This window comes from Glycine soja, chromosome 11 (assembly GCF_004193775.1).
Source record: "Glycine soja cultivar W05 chromosome 11, ASM419377v2, whole genome shotgun sequence".
NCBI classification, from domain to species: Eukaryota; Viridiplantae; Streptophyta; class Magnoliopsida; order Fabales; family Fabaceae; genus Glycine; species Glycine soja.
The window spans coordinates 52,502,447-52,517,134 of record NC_041012.1 but is presented as its reverse complement, the minus strand read 5'-3'; the positions used below and the strand labels follow the sequence as shown (position 1 = coordinate 52,517,134).

Sequence of the window (14,688 nt, the reverse complement as noted above, 5' to 3'; positions counted from 1 at the left end):
ATTGAATGAAAAATGTTAATTAAATATTTTTAATTCTACTTTATTTAAAAAATATGGGCTGATCCAATTTAATTAGCAACCCCAACATTATCAATTGGATTGAGATTTTTAACCTAGTACAAAACTCATAATTTATGATTACTTTTTAGTCTCTCTGTGCAAATCAAATGAGAAATAAAAAATTCATAATTTATGAAAAAAAATTACTACTAAAATTTGATTTTCTATTTTAAATTTTGATTCAATTTTTTTATTGACTTGATTTTGATAATTTTTAAATACAAAAAAACCAAATAAAAATTCAAAATAGAAAATTATTTTCATGTGGACCAAAAGTCATCACAAATTACAAATCTCTTGTACTATGTTTGATTCACACTTGAAAAAATCTAAAAGTACATTATCTAAATTCCAAAAAAAAAGATTTTAAATTTAAAAAACTAAAAAATCCAAACTTGACGACCCACCCTCACATACCATCATAATGAAAAAACATTGAGGAGGGAAGAGAATTGGAGTTTAAGATTATGTTGGATAGAAGAAGAAAGAGAAAAATATAATAAATCTCACATATTTTATATTCTACTTTAATACAATGATTGATGTAAATGATATAAGGTCTCAATACGTTCACATGCGTAAAAATGATCTATTTAACAGAAGAATTTATATTTTATTCTCATTATATGTAAAATTTCTTTGAGTCAGCGACAACTATGCATGAGAAGCAGAATTAGTCTCCAACCATTCCAACAAAAAGTGAGACTTAAAGTAAAAATTGAGAGATTTTCTTTATTTTTAAAGAATTGAATGATATATGAAACCTTTTAGTTGATATGTGTGATCTTCTTCTATTTTAAAAAATTAATAACAAATATTGGTTGATTTAAAGATAAAGTTTTAGTTATCTTTAAGTTGGAGGATGTATAAGATAAAAACAAATCTATTATTTTTATCTCTCTCCTAAACATAAGAGGAAGGGCTGGAACTTGGAAGTGTGGTTCCCGTCTTCCACAGAGGAAATTAAACAAAGCCTTGGGACATTGAGCAGACGAACAACTCTTGGGACAAACCAATAGCGGAGTAAAGAAGCAAACCCAAGCACAGGCCGACAGGGAGGTATCCACAACATATCAATTTGGTGGTTCCTTGGTATTCTAATTGTGTTTACTATTTACTAATGTGCATTGCTTCTTTTTGTATGGATTCCTTTTGGTCTCCTGTCTCATGATTGGTCTTTTTGTACATCAAGAGGCATTGAGAAAGAAAAGAGTGTCAAAATGCATACTTGAGTTGTTTCAATATAAACTGAAATTCAGGTTGCTATGACGATTTCGAACAAGAAAACATTTTATTTTACACATCTCATAATTACATAGGATAACATTTCACTAGTAATTTTTGTGTTTGTCATGCTAAGAAAAGCAAGCTGGCTAATGTTTCCATCAAAGTGGTTTCATCTATGGCAGTGGAACTACCACAACTTCAATTTGACTCAAACACAGGAGTTTGACCAGAAGATGCTATGTGTCAGTTAATTTAGAAGACAAGGCACTTGGTAAGTTCATGGTGTCTTCCGAATTAGTGTATGGCCTTTGGAGTTTGAGTTTATTTTGAAACTTAAATGTCTAGTTTCTTTTGTGTCTTGATTATTAAGAGCCTAAAACAAAATTAAAATGGCTTGCAAGTTAAAAGTGTAACGTTCATCTATTATAACACGGCTTCTTCTACCGTGGGAGACGTCCTTCTTCTGCTTTTCAAGTTGGGAAACTTTTAGGAGTGTTCGATTTCGATTAAATTGATCTGACGGTCAATTTGAGAGTAATTTTTTAAGTAATTTATCTGATAATGATGTTAGTTAAGATAGAAAGTAATGTTGAATTATTTTTCACCACATTATCTTCGACAAAACCTTGTAGACAACCATATCTTCTTCATCATTTTCAACTTCTTTCCCAATTTTTCCTTCTTCATCTGTTTCATTTTCAACTTCCTTCTGACCCACCTATGCAATTGTGCCCTGCAACCCATACAACAACAACAAATTAATGTTTCACAATTCAGTCTACAATCATAAAAAAATACATTCACTTCCTTAAAAGTACTAATTACCAAATATGATTCCGTCACATGACTCATCTACAGTAACTTCAAATTAGCTCTTACAAATACACTTACACCTAAACCAAGAAATCAAAATCAAATATGGTTGTGTTTTCACCTCCACCACCACCAAACACACGCTAATCAAACCGCAATTGGGAACATGTGAATACAATATATAACAAACCCAGATAGAAAATACTTAGCATCGGCTACCACCAAATCCAGAGAGATTGGAAAATAGGAAGAAAAGTGCCGCTCATCGCCGCACATATTAAAGTACATTTGTATATGTTTTGATACACGTGAAAAATAATTAAACATTATTTTTTATCTTTACTAACATCATTATCAGATAAATCGCTTAATTAACTACACTCAAATTGACCACCGGATCATTTTAATTAGCATCCAACTGTTCCTAAATGTTTCTCAATTTGGGAAGCAGAAAGTTGTCTCCCAGGTAGAAGTGGTCTTATAACACATTCTTTCACAAATTGTAAAGTATATAGAGAATTTTGAAGACCATCTGCATCCTTCTACTGTAATTCGTAAACTGGTTATTTCAAAGTCTTCTAAAATCAGTTAAAGCACTCTAGAGCAGTTAAAAAAGTAGTTGATCTCTGATGTTTTAGGAGTCTCTACTCCTCGTTTAGTTTTTATTTTATGTAATATTAATTCTCTTTTCTTGGGCTTTAGCCCCGTTGATGATAATAAAAAATAATAATACTAATACGCAAATATTTCTACTTTATACATATCTATAAAGAGGAGTATTCCGGCAAAAAACATAAAGAAAAAAATCAGCAAAAGATCTATAAAAAGGAGTGATTAAGTAATGTACAATTATTTCCGTCAAAATAAAAGTAATGTACAATTATAAATTAAAATTATTTAAGAAAGACTGAATCAATTAATAGACAATTTTCAACTAATGAATTAAAATATAAAAAATACGTGTTCAATTTTTTTTTAGTTTCAAAAGGTTTTAAAAACTGCTCTAATTATTAAAATAATGGTAAAATAATTGTTACTACAAATAGTATAGATATACTTTTATAAGGGAAAATAAGTAGTTTGTACGATTATAGTTTTTGTCTTTTTCTTCTTCTTGTTTTCGCCTTCTACCCAAACAAAATGAAAAAATATTTTTTTTCAAATAATTAATTGAAGAAATATTAATTTGATTTGATTTTTTTCCAATTTACAAGATTTAAGACTAATTCTACTTGGGTTAACAAATTTTTTTTACACATTTAATTTGATTTAAATACTCCAAAGGCATGCTTAACATTGAAAAAGATGTATGATTACATAAGTAGAGTATAAGAAAACATATAAAAAATATTTAATTTAAAAAAGAGGGACTAGATAAAATTGCAGATTTTTTTGTAATATTTTTATGGTGCTCCTCTTCCAATCTGTTGGCCAAAGAGGTGAAGACTACGTGGCGCCTAAGCCCCGTCGGTGTTTTCAGTTGCAAAGTAGAGAAAAGAAGACACAGAAACAAAACAATGGCGACTCTGAATCTGTTCTCTCAGCCATGGCAACCTACAATTTCACCTTTTTGTTGTTCTAATACTAACAACAACAACAACGTTGTTTATGCTTATCATAATCATAATAATTCTAAATTACATTTCTTTTCCAATTCTCGTCAATTCTCTGTTCTTTCTCAATTGTCCACCAACTCCTCAAAATCAGGTACTTTTCTTCACTTGACAAATTTATCGTAGTTCACTTGTTTCCCAGGTTACAAATTTTCAACCCAGTTAAACAAAATTATATATTTAGATAAATTACATAAATGGGTAGTAATACTATCATACATCATACTCTATATTTACTAAAGGGCATTTGAATTGAAAATTTTCTGACAAATCTTGAGCTTGATTGATAATTGTTTCAATTCAAATTCATCCAAGCTGATTGATTACTAGACCTTGCTGTTAAAGCTTCAACTAACTGAATAGTAACTTGTCATCTTTGATCTTTTAGTCGAAAATAGGAGCATGAAAAATGAAATGAACTTTATTAGGAGCTGTTTTTTCATCTTCATCAGCTACATTTTTATGATGCTGCTGTTATTTAAATATTTAATTTGCAATTGCAACACTTCCTTCCTGCAGTTAGTGGAAGTTCAGGGCTGCAGAACAGTTCCTTTGTTTCTGGCATTGAGTACAGGAAGCGTCCTCTATATTCTGTATTTCCCACAAAGCCTGCTCAAGTTTCCTCTGTGGAAGACCTCTATGAATTTATTTGCTCGGGACCTTTACTTGACAAAATAGGCATCACACAAGAGCAGGTGGCCGAGTCCATCGATAATTGGTTGTTATATGGCCGGTACCTATGCAGACTGTTTCAGCTTAATGAATTGTTCCTTACAGAGCCTCAAAAGGCTAGGATTTATCATTACTATGTACCTGTCTTTCTCTGGTGTGAACAGCAGATTACTGAGCATCAGTCCAAGTTCAAAGATGGAGAAGATATACCTCCTTTAGTGGTATGCTACATACTTGTCACTCTCTCTGCCATAGTGTTATTTATTTTTATTTTTAAAAGGCACTCTCTCTGATAAATTTTAGGGAGTTTTCGTTTTATTTGTCAGTCATGTTTTAGCTCTATAAAGAGAAATAACCTGCCTGTAATTTGTGAGCTTGTTTTCAGATTTTCTTTCTTCCATATTCTTTCAATATAGCAACAATTTTCTTGATTATGTGCGAAACAGATTGGTTTTAGTGCTCCTCAAGGTTGTGGAAAGACAACCCTTGTCTTTGCTCTTGACTATCTTTTCGAAGTGATTGGCAGGTAAGCTCTGAACTTTGAAGTAACTGTGATCTTAAAATTATCCTTCATTCTGTTGACTATAGAAAAAGGAGATTAATTAACAAAATTGTAGATACATGCTAAAATTTTCAGGAAGTCTGCAACAGTATCTATAGATGATTTCTATTTGACGGCTGAAGGTCAGGTATATAGAAGCTGCTATTTATATTTGTATTGACAGTTGTAGCTTCTCTTGCTCTTGTTTCTTTGGCATGACAAATTGTGTTTGGACTGTAGAATAAACTAAGAGAAGCTAATCCAGGAAATGCCCTTCTTGAGGTAATTATTCCCCTATAAGCTAAGGGATGAACAGTACATTATCTAGGGACATTATCGTTTATGGCAACTAAAATATTGTTGCCGGATTTTGTTTCCTTCTAGTTGCGTGGAAATGCAGGAAGTCACGATCTTGCTTTTTCTGTTGAAACTCTAACAGCCTTAACCAAATTGACAAGAGAAGGTGGTGGTTCTCTGTATTCAGTTTTGTTTTCTCCTTGTTATATTGTATTTTTTTTTTTTGTAATTTCTTATTATTTGAAAAGTGTCCAGGTATGAAATTGAAGTTGCCAAGATATGATAAAGTAAGGGGCATAACTTGCATTTTCAGATTATTTGAACACTTTTTGACTTTGTAGTTCCTAAAGGCGAATTGCCTGTTGATGCAGTCTGCATTCAATGGGAGAGGTGATCGTGCCGATCCTTCAACATGGTCAGAAGTTGAAGGGCCCCTGACGGTAAGAGAATATTCAAGTGTAACTCTTAAGCAACTTATTACGGATAACTTTCTCTTGGTAAAACATGACTTGATCCAACGTTTTTTGAATTTGTAGTTGCTAGACGCAGAGCTTGCTGAAATAAATGTTTTTTACTACCAAAATTTACTCTCCTCCCAAATTAGAATTTCAATATTAACCTTTTGTAGTTCTGATGAAGATAATATAGTATTCACCTTTGGAAAAAATGGATTTGCTACCAGAACTCAGTATAATAAGAAAGGTGGAAATGTGGTATTATTCGTGCCGTGTTCATCTCATATCAATATCCTTTCAAAAGTGTTGATCCTTCCATTATAACCCATGTATGGATGCTCTAGGTTGTGTTGTTTGAAGGTTGGATGCTTGGTTTCAAGCCCCTTCCAGTTGACGCAGTAAAGGTTGTTGATCCCCAGGTTAGAATTAGTTTTTTCTTTCTCAAGATCGTACACATGGAGTTTATGATACTGAAGGGCTGACTATGCAAACTATCTACCCTTTTCTTTTAAGGGAGGAATTGCTAGTGAATTGTGCTTTTGCACACAGATATAACAATTTGTGTTTATTTTTCAGCTAGAAACTGTAAATAAAAACCTTGAAGCTTACTATGATGCTTGGGACAAATACATAAAGTCTTGGATAGTCATCAAGATTAAGAACCCAAACTGTGTCTTCCAATGGCGCTTACAGGTAGGTTTTTTTAACATCCTCTTTCAGAAATTACAAACTGTGTTCTGAACCTGGTTGTAGCATCCATGTATTGAGCTATTTGAATATGCAGGCTGAGATTGCCATGAGGGAGGCAGGCAAGCCTGGAATGACAGATGATGAGGTTTGTTGCTCACATGGATTTATGTTTTAAGTATGATGAAATGATGAATGATGACGATGTATCTTTGTGTTAAATAATGGCGCAACATCTACCTTCTAATGATTGAAGCTAAGAATTTTCATGGTTTGCCCTCTCCAGGTGAGAGATTTTGTTTCACGCTACCTGCCGGCATACTATGCATACCTTCCTACACTTTACTCGGAGGGACCAAATGGATCAGATCCTCAACATCTCCTAACTATTGAAATAGATGAAGGGAGAAACCCCATCCTTGCTACCTAGGTTAATTGTATGATAGAGCACTGCTGTTTTTTCAGTTCTTTGAGATAATTTGAATGGCTATTCAGCATTAATTAGTGGCATCATCAGTGGAGTGGTCAATGAATGTGTGCTATTTCCCTTGAAATTTATAGAGAATATTTTCATTAATTCACAATAACGGCTAATGCTTTCTGGTTTTACTTGAGGAATACATGGCTATTAATTTGATCTAATAGAGTTAGAAGCCTAGATTACTAGTCATTGATAGTTAATGGCATTTTCTTTTTCAAGACTTTGTTCAGAAAATCTGGGTTATGATCACACCGGTGGCTTCAGTAGTACACTATGTGCTGCTGCACTTGATTTATTTAACAGGCATAACGAATTCATTTGTTTTTAAAATTAAAATTAATTGAAGTACATGGTACGTGAAGAGTGTTCCTTATTGGCTTCCAGAATCGTCATTTCATACAACAGTAATTATGAAACATATATAAACTTGATAGATGTCTCCTTGAAACATATATAAACTTGATTTATTTAACGGGCAATCTAGGGACAGCAACAACAGGTGCGTTCCAAGCAGCACTTGCAACCCTCATAGCAGCAAAAGCAGCAACAGAGTGTATACAAACTGAATGAAAGAGTCAACTGATCAGTGTACACTGTGTAGCAAAGAGAATTCTGGAAGGAGAAAAAGAAAATAAAAGAGAATTGGAAACTAAAAATGTACGCACCAAGAATAGAGGCTTCCCTTCTCCTGATGGCGCGTCTGAACGTGATCATAGTATGACATCTGCTGCTGTGCTGGTGCAGAACCCGTCATATTTTGGGATTTGAAGAAGATGATTAATGCACCAGTGTTGGACCATACATTTATTTTATAAGCTGAAGCACAGAAAGTTGCTTGAACATGTTAAGGCTTCCACCATCATCCCCTCTTTTTGCCTTTCTCGCCGGCCATTTATTAGGGTAGTTAGTAGAAAGGAATTGGTTGGCTTCAGTGGCTGGAAAAGTCATGAAACCAACCCCAGAATGGTGCCAAACACTTAGCTAAGTACAGTTGATGATCACTTGTCTATACAAGAATTGCTCAAATAGTTTTTTCTAAATGTTTTCTTGTATGATATAGTACCATTTTCTGTTAAACAAAATAACTCAAGCAATGACAAGTATATTAGTTACCACATGATTAATAGAAAATAGAAAGTATTACACACGACTTGTTATAAGAAATAATTTGAATTTTGTAAAATTTAATAATTGAATAACGACGAGTCACTTGGATAATAGAAAAGAACAACCCATCCATCATAATAATACACATATGGAAGCATACTTGGTCCGTGCACCAATTTATTATCAACTCTCATACTGACACCTAACCACCCTTCAAAGTTCAAACCCATTCATTGCGCAAGAAACTCAACTACCTACCTGTAACCAAACCTGGTGAAGTCAATTCCAGCTAAAGCATATTCTGTCAAAAGAAATCCATTTTATACGTTAACAGTTAGGAATAATAATTGATCGAGCTAGTAAAGTTTGAATCACATTATACCCGAAGTAAGTCCACCAATATAGAATTTTGTGTTGGAAATTCTTAGTATCAGACTCCGGCCATAAGACTTGGGCCCGTTTAGTTTTACTCCAAAATCAATCACACTAGTACGCTTGACTCTGCCCTACTATGATAGTTCAAAACTCTCAAACTATTTTATACTGGCAAGAGTCATATGTTGAAACATCTCCTCAACCTCAACCATTACTTCCTCCCCAACCTGTGCGAGCGGAACGTTGCATATATGAACCCAGCTAATTACAGTAATTGGTTTGAATATGTTGTTTCTTCTTATAAATGTTACAATTTTTTATTTTTTGTTATGAGACCCGGTAGTGATGATGTAGCATTTTATCATCACTTAACCCTAGTTACTTAACAGAAACAAGTTAATCATAGACTAACATTAAACTCTTTATTCTTTAACAAATCAAGAGACCGCGGCAAAAATAAATAAATAATAATAATAACGAAGAACCAAAATAAAAAAGATGTTATCTTTATACTATCTGAAAATGTGTTTAAGCTTAAAATAAAACATGGAAATATATAATCTTTTTTAATTATCTTGTAAACCTTTTATCGATTAAAAAAAATTACCATAGAAAACTGAGAACATATTTCACTAGGTTTTTGATAATATCTTTAACCTCTTTTTGCTATAAAAAATGAATAATTCATTTTATTATTTAATTACTATCTAATAAATATATTACAAAAATAAATCATTTAATAACAATTTTTTATTAATTTATCTTATTTTTTGGTGTACAATAACGACAATGACTAGAATAAGGTTAGAAGCTAGGACCCCCTTATGCAAGCTATATTTCAAATCCCTAACCCCTCGATATTTATCTTCATATTTTGAAGAACTAGTCCATTAAACTGCCTTCATTGGTATTTTTTTAAAGTGATACTATGTCTATATTACTCTCTTGTTCATTCTTCGTACGAGCAAAGTTTTTTCTCCTTGTTCATTCTATAAATATTCTTCAAAAAAATAAAAATATATAATCAAATAGCTGGATCCATAGTTTTTTAAATCTGTTTTATATATAAATCATATTCGCTGCATATAATTGATGAAGGATAAATCCATATTCTTTGATTAAAAATGAGTTTGTCTCTAAAATTATTAGCAACTAAGGATAAATCCATTTCTCATTAAAAGTGAAGAATAAGAATAGATTTAAAGTATATCCTGATGTTATATTAACCTATAAAAATTCAGGAGCGAGCTAGTATAGAAATATTATGAATTATGAAATGAAACATAAAATGATCAGGTGAATTTATCTAACAACTAGAAAACTGGGGGTAGAATAACTAGCTAGCACAAAGCCAAGTCATACATTACATGCATACTCATGATATAACGATGATCCTAATATTGATTACATGCCAGCCTCCCCTTATTTGTTTTTTAGATCACTAGCTAATATAGAGACCAGTCTTTGTTCTAGTTCTTCATTTAAAGTCAAAACAAAAGTAACTAATTAACCAGAGGTGCTAAAGGGACATGTACATCAAGCACCATGCATGGATATTTCCCTGTACCAAATTCACTCTTCTTCTAACCGGAGCTTGTAAACGTTGAAGGTGTCCAAGGAATGCTTAATTATCAGCTATCAGCTTATCATTATTACGCACTAATTAATTATTCTTCTAGCTAGCTAGGTGGAACCCGTACATTTTGAAGAAGTAGACCTCGGACCTGCAATATTAGTAAATCAGAGGAATCAAAATCGTAATCATTTCGTATAATTTTATCACATATACACAAAGAAAAAATAAAGAAAGAAATGAACGAACCTAAACCAACGGCCTCTGAGCTAATCATAAGTCTTATCCTCTTGCATGATTCAACAAACATCCTAGAAAAAGAACCAGAGATGATTATTAAAAAAATAAAATCTGAATAACTGATGAATTAAACTCTCTCCATGGTTAAATCATAATTAAAAAATAAAAAATAATAGAACTTACTTCCAGGGTACATCCCCGACCAACATCCAGTCACCATCTTTGTCCTCATAGGTGGGCATGTATTCAATCCCATTTCCAGACTCCATCAGTTTCCTCTCATTCATCAAATGATTACCTGCAACAATATAAAAGGTTAGCCGCAAAAAGACCCAATTACCCTCAAGCTAGCTAATAGTAATTAGGAATTGGAGATGATGATCGAATTAATGATATGAATACGTACGAATGGCTAAGCCACAAAACATGGTCTCTAATTCCCTCATCAAATGCTCATAAGTCTCGTACATTTCAAGATCCACTTTTCTTAGATAAGGAGCTCCATCCACCGCCACCTTCACCAACTTGCAACTCATCTTCATAGCATTTTTCCTGCTTGCCCTCACCGGCGGCCACCCCACCACTTGTTCCCTGCAACATACATATTAATTAACAATTTCTTTCATTCACTGTAAAAAAAAAAAACTTTATATATCGAATCGAAGAGTTGGTTCTTACTTGGAGGTGGGGCGCAACATTTTATTTTGAGAAGTGTTAAGGGTGTCGGAGAAGCCACGTTTTGTGCCATTAGTTTTGGTGCCGGGAAGGCCTAAGGTGAGCTCCGTCTCCTTCAAGTTACAGCCAACGGCGTCAGATTGGGAGGACATTGTTTGTGTGCTCTCAAACAGTGACACGCGCAGGCGCAGGTCAATTAATTTCAACGTTCAAAAAACAGGTAAACGGTGGTCGTGTACGTGCCTTTCCTTGTTTGCTGCTATGACTAAGTCTTTTCTTTTGTCTTTATGACTTCAAAGACTTAGGAGGAGTAGTGGTATTTTCTTCGGCAACGTGCGTGCTTATATTATGCTGCGTATGACCTGCGAGGTTGTTGGACCTTCCAATTAATGACACGTCTACCTTAAACACCGGCTTTGATTCTTCCACGTATGTATGAGCTAAGCGTGTCATTCTGATTCGATTGTTTTCAACTTTGTTTCGAATCAAATTTCTCCTTTCATTCTTCCTTCCTGCTAGCTCTCACTAGCTAACAGGAACGTTCCACGTAATCACCACGCAATTTATCCAACTTTATACTTAATTATTACTGTTTAAAATGTTTTTAGACACTAAATAATCATGTAAATAACAATTCCTTGGTATTATCCAAATCGTGTGATAAAGAAACTCGTGGACAAGACTGTATTGTCATACTCAATTATCTTCAAACTTCTCTACTGTGGATACAATTAGAGAATGGATGGTGCCATGATGTTGTAAGACAAGACTTTCGGAGCCTGAACTAATTTTTATAATGTAATAAATCAGTTATTATTGTTTCACATGTTAATTAAACTGTACGTATCATAAATTTTACACTGCACGTAGGATTTTCTTTTTTCAAAAATAAATAGATTGAGTTCATGAGCAGTGAGAAGGGGCACAACACAATTAATTAATTTATCAAAAGAAAAAAGGAACACTACACTACACACGTTTGCGGCAAGTTTCCTAAAGGAGAAAAATCTTGAGTCGGACTCTAATAGTGCTTAAAGATTTTTAAAATCTTATCATAGAAATAGAAATGAAAGAAGGTGAAAAACAAAGAAAAAAAGAAATTGAAAAGAATAAGGAAAAATATGGGAACAGGTGGGGTCCGCATGTTTCAGTTTTAGAAGAAACTGTCAACTCTAAGCTAAGTTCATGTGCACGTAAACAAGTCATAGTTTAGGGGTTGAGGGCCCACAAAAGCATGTGACCTTGTTTCTTTGTCGGTTCCCACAAGCAACAACTCCTACAGGCCCTCTTGCTTAAGCTCCAGGGGATATATATTTTCTTGTTAAAGTTGTACTTAAAGCACTTTTACTAGGTTTAAGAATAAATGATGTAAAATGATTTTTTTTTCATAATAAACATTGAGTTAGAATTTGTGCATCCTCTGATAATAACATTTTGAATACTCAATATTTAATTTAAATTACTGAATATTATTTCAACCTTACACGATTATTTAGAACATATATTTATATTTTAATTACGTTGAATAATATATTACTTTATTGTACTTATTTTTTTATTTTTTTCCTTCTACTTTAGCTTTTCTAGAACCTTACTATTAATTCGCACAAATAAAGTGAAAAGACATATTCTTGGTAGATGTAACATCAATACATCAATATATATATATATATATATATATATATATATATATATATATATAAAACCTTTTCATTTATCATTTTTACACGCGGCAGTAATTTATTTTCTTTGCTTGTGAGGTTTAAGTATTATATTTTAAGCTTTAGTTATATTTCATAAAATAAATTAAGTAGAAATCAATCATTGAGGAAGAGAAAGTATGATGCATGATTAGGCCAAATGAATAAAACGTCGCAAGAAATGGTCATTAAGCTTGGATTCAACGACCTATTCGAGAAAGCAATCATAGACTTTGAATGTTCGGAAAGACCGTAGGATTCACATTATTTCAAGATAACTAGTGTTGGATCAAAAGTTTGTATTCAAAGATTTACATTTAATTGGTTTACAAATGGTCTCGTGCGTTGTCAAATGAAATTTGGACGATCAAGTTAGAATTTTATTTGAATTTCCTTGGGAACAGGAGAAACTGGCAAACATTATCTCAAACAATGGAACTATGTCCCATTTCATGCACAAGATACCAGTTCTTGTATTTTATCTTTTAGCAATCAATTGAAAAAGAAAACAAAACAAGCGGAAAGTGTAATGTCACGGAGCTCCTTTAATTTCCAACTTGTGGAGATCGATAATATATAGTTTGTTGTCCTTGAAAGAAACTCTCAAAGCAGGGATGAGACCTAGGAGCCTATCATCATATTCACTCCGAGTCAAGCACAACTCATACTCTCATCTCCTGTTCTTTCCTAAAGGGGGAGGCAATTGATGCCATAGTGGACCCTTTTCTTCTTATTATTTATATAGTGCAAGTGCAATAGTACTATACTATACTAGTGTTTGTGCTTCCCTGATTCACATGGGGGGGTGGCCTTCACAACAGCTAGCTATAGATATTAGAAGATTGATAGATAGGCTTTATGGTTAGCCAAATTTACTATAGACATGGTATGGCGAGAGGCTAAGATCAATAGAGCCTTGTCTTGCCAAATAGCTAAAAAAGACACCTGCCAATTATTTCCCCTTAGCTTGTTGAAGCCTAGCTAGCTATGGCCCTATGTTTTGTATTTTCTATGGCTTCTCCGATACTTGTTTTGAGAGGGCACAACTTGTTTCCTATCCGTTTGGAATCTTTCTTTTTTGTTCATAGAATGTCATTTAATTGTTTTGTCACCGAGAAGAGAAAGTAAGGTTCATGTCCATCTCTCTCTCTCTCTCTCATTAGTGAAAACTGGATTAATTAGGGAGGCTTCAACTCAGACCTAGCTAGCTAGCTTGTTGCATTCGGACAAATAAAGACCATTGCGGTTGTTAGCATTATGATGGAAACAGACAAGTTGTTATTTTGATTGCTTCATGTATAAGACTCGTTAGATATATATCAATTTAATTTAAATTTACCAGAATTGGCCTAAAATGTTAGACGTGTACGGTGCTCCTAGCTAGCTTTGGCTAATCAATTTACCCTTTTTAATATTTCTATTTCCACACACCCTGAACATTTTTTTATTATAAAAAAATATCGATTTCAATTATTCATCATAGTGTAATGCTGGTACATGACATCTAGTTTTAGTCAGAGTAATCACCACATTAAGTTTGAGTTGTGTTATTCTTCTTTCTCTACTTTCATTTCTTATTTAATTCTTGATTGACTAATAATTAATATATCATGTGGAATAGTGATATAATGCTGGTACCAATTTCGTTATGATATATATATATATATATATATATATATATATATATATATATATATATATATATATATATAAACTTTGAAATTGATATTTGGACTCAATTAAGAGGCGAGAAAAATGAAAATAAACATGTGATCTACAATAGAGAGTCTGCCAATTATCACAGTTAATTAAGTTCTATTAATTTTATTATCTGTATCAGAAATCTTCGAAGGATTGTCAGAAAAATAAAATTATGTTAAGAGCATATAGACCATGCACACACACACACGGACCCATTCAAAGAATGTGAAATGAATCAGAAGGTCTCTGGCCATGAATACTTCAAACTCACGGTCCCAAAAATTCTTACATGCGTTTATTTAAGTGTGGACCCTCATGATGCAATGAATACAGATAAGAAGCAGTTCCTCTAATTGCATAATAATACTATTGGTGAACTAAATTCGTTTCAGGCAGACAATTAAGATCCCAAAGGAACATTGATAGCGATGCGTGCGGCCTATGGAGTTTCCGTATGTGAGTGACATCTGA

General features: G+C 33.0%; 2 protein-coding genes and 1 long non-coding RNA gene across 3 annotated transcripts; 1 reads left to right on the top strand and 2 right to left on the bottom strand.

The window, feature by feature from the left end:
- The first annotated feature begins 3,510 nt into the window (after positions 1 to 3,510).
- On the top strand, positions 3,511 to 7,002 carry LOC114377266 (D-glycerate 3-kinase, chloroplastic-like). Its single transcript, XM_028335705.1, has 12 exons — positions 3,511 to 3,807; positions 4,233 to 4,606; positions 4,832 to 4,911; positions 5,023 to 5,074; positions 5,167 to 5,208; positions 5,311 to 5,389; positions 5,479 to 5,510; positions 5,595 to 5,663; positions 6,023 to 6,097; positions 6,255 to 6,371; positions 6,463 to 6,513; positions 6,652 to 7,002. Exons 1-12 carry the CDS (start codon positions 3,618 to 3,620, stop codon positions 6,793 to 6,795), a joined length of 1,305 nt encoding a protein of 434 aa, XP_028191506.1. The 5' UTR covers positions 3,511 to 3,617; the 3' UTR covers positions 6,796 to 7,002.
- A 139-nt stretch (positions 7,003 to 7,141) lies between these two features.
- On the bottom strand, positions 7,142 to 8,794 carry LOC114377267. The gene is made up of 2 exons (XR_003659055.1): positions 7,512 to 8,794; positions 7,142 to 7,408 (listed from the first exon to the last, which is right to left on the bottom strand). It is a non-coding gene; the product is annotated as an uncharacterized LOC114377267 (long non-coding RNA).
- An 841-nt stretch (positions 8,795 to 9,635) lies between these two features.
- LOC114376567 (auxin-responsive protein IAA17-like) lies at positions 9,636 to 11,358 on the bottom strand. Its single transcript, XM_028334742.1, has 5 exons — positions 10,820 to 11,358; positions 10,548 to 10,732; positions 10,325 to 10,439; positions 10,151 to 10,212; positions 9,636 to 10,052 (listed from the first exon to the last, which is right to left on the bottom strand). Exons 1-5 carry the CDS (start codon positions 10,966 to 10,968, stop codon positions 10,012 to 10,014), a joined length of 552 nt encoding a protein of 183 aa, XP_028190543.1. The 5' UTR covers positions 10,969 to 11,358; the 3' UTR covers positions 9,636 to 10,011.
- Between the last annotated feature and the right edge of the window lie 3,330 nt (positions 11,359 to 14,688).

Excerpts from the sequence above, each read along its gene's own strand:
- LOC114377266 (XM_028335705.1), top strand. The coding sequence starts at position 3,618 with ATGGCGACTCTGAATCTGTTCTCTCAGCCATGGCAACCTACAATTTCA. Across the intron at positions 3,808-4,232 it reads CACCAACTCCTCAAAATCAG|TTAGTGGAAGTTCAGGGCTG; the intron begins GTACTTTTCTTC and ends TCCTTCCTGCAG. Across the intron at positions 4,607-4,831 it reads AAGATATACCTCCTTTAGTG|ATTGGTTTTAGTGCTCCTCA; the intron begins GTATGCTACATA and ends TGTGCGAAACAG.
- LOC114376567 (XM_028334742.1), bottom strand. The coding sequence starts at position 10,968 with ATGTCCTCCCAATCTGACGCCGTTGGCTGTAACTTGAAGGAGACGGAG. Across the intron at positions 10,440-10,547 it reads GTTTTGTGGCTTAGCCATTC|GTAATCATTTGATGAATGAG; the intron begins GTACGTATTCAT and ends ATATTGTTGCAG. Across the intron at positions 10,053-10,150 it reads CTCAGAGGCCGTTGGTTTAG|GTCCGAGGTCTACTTCTTCA; the intron begins GTTCGTTCATTT and ends CTAATATTGCAG.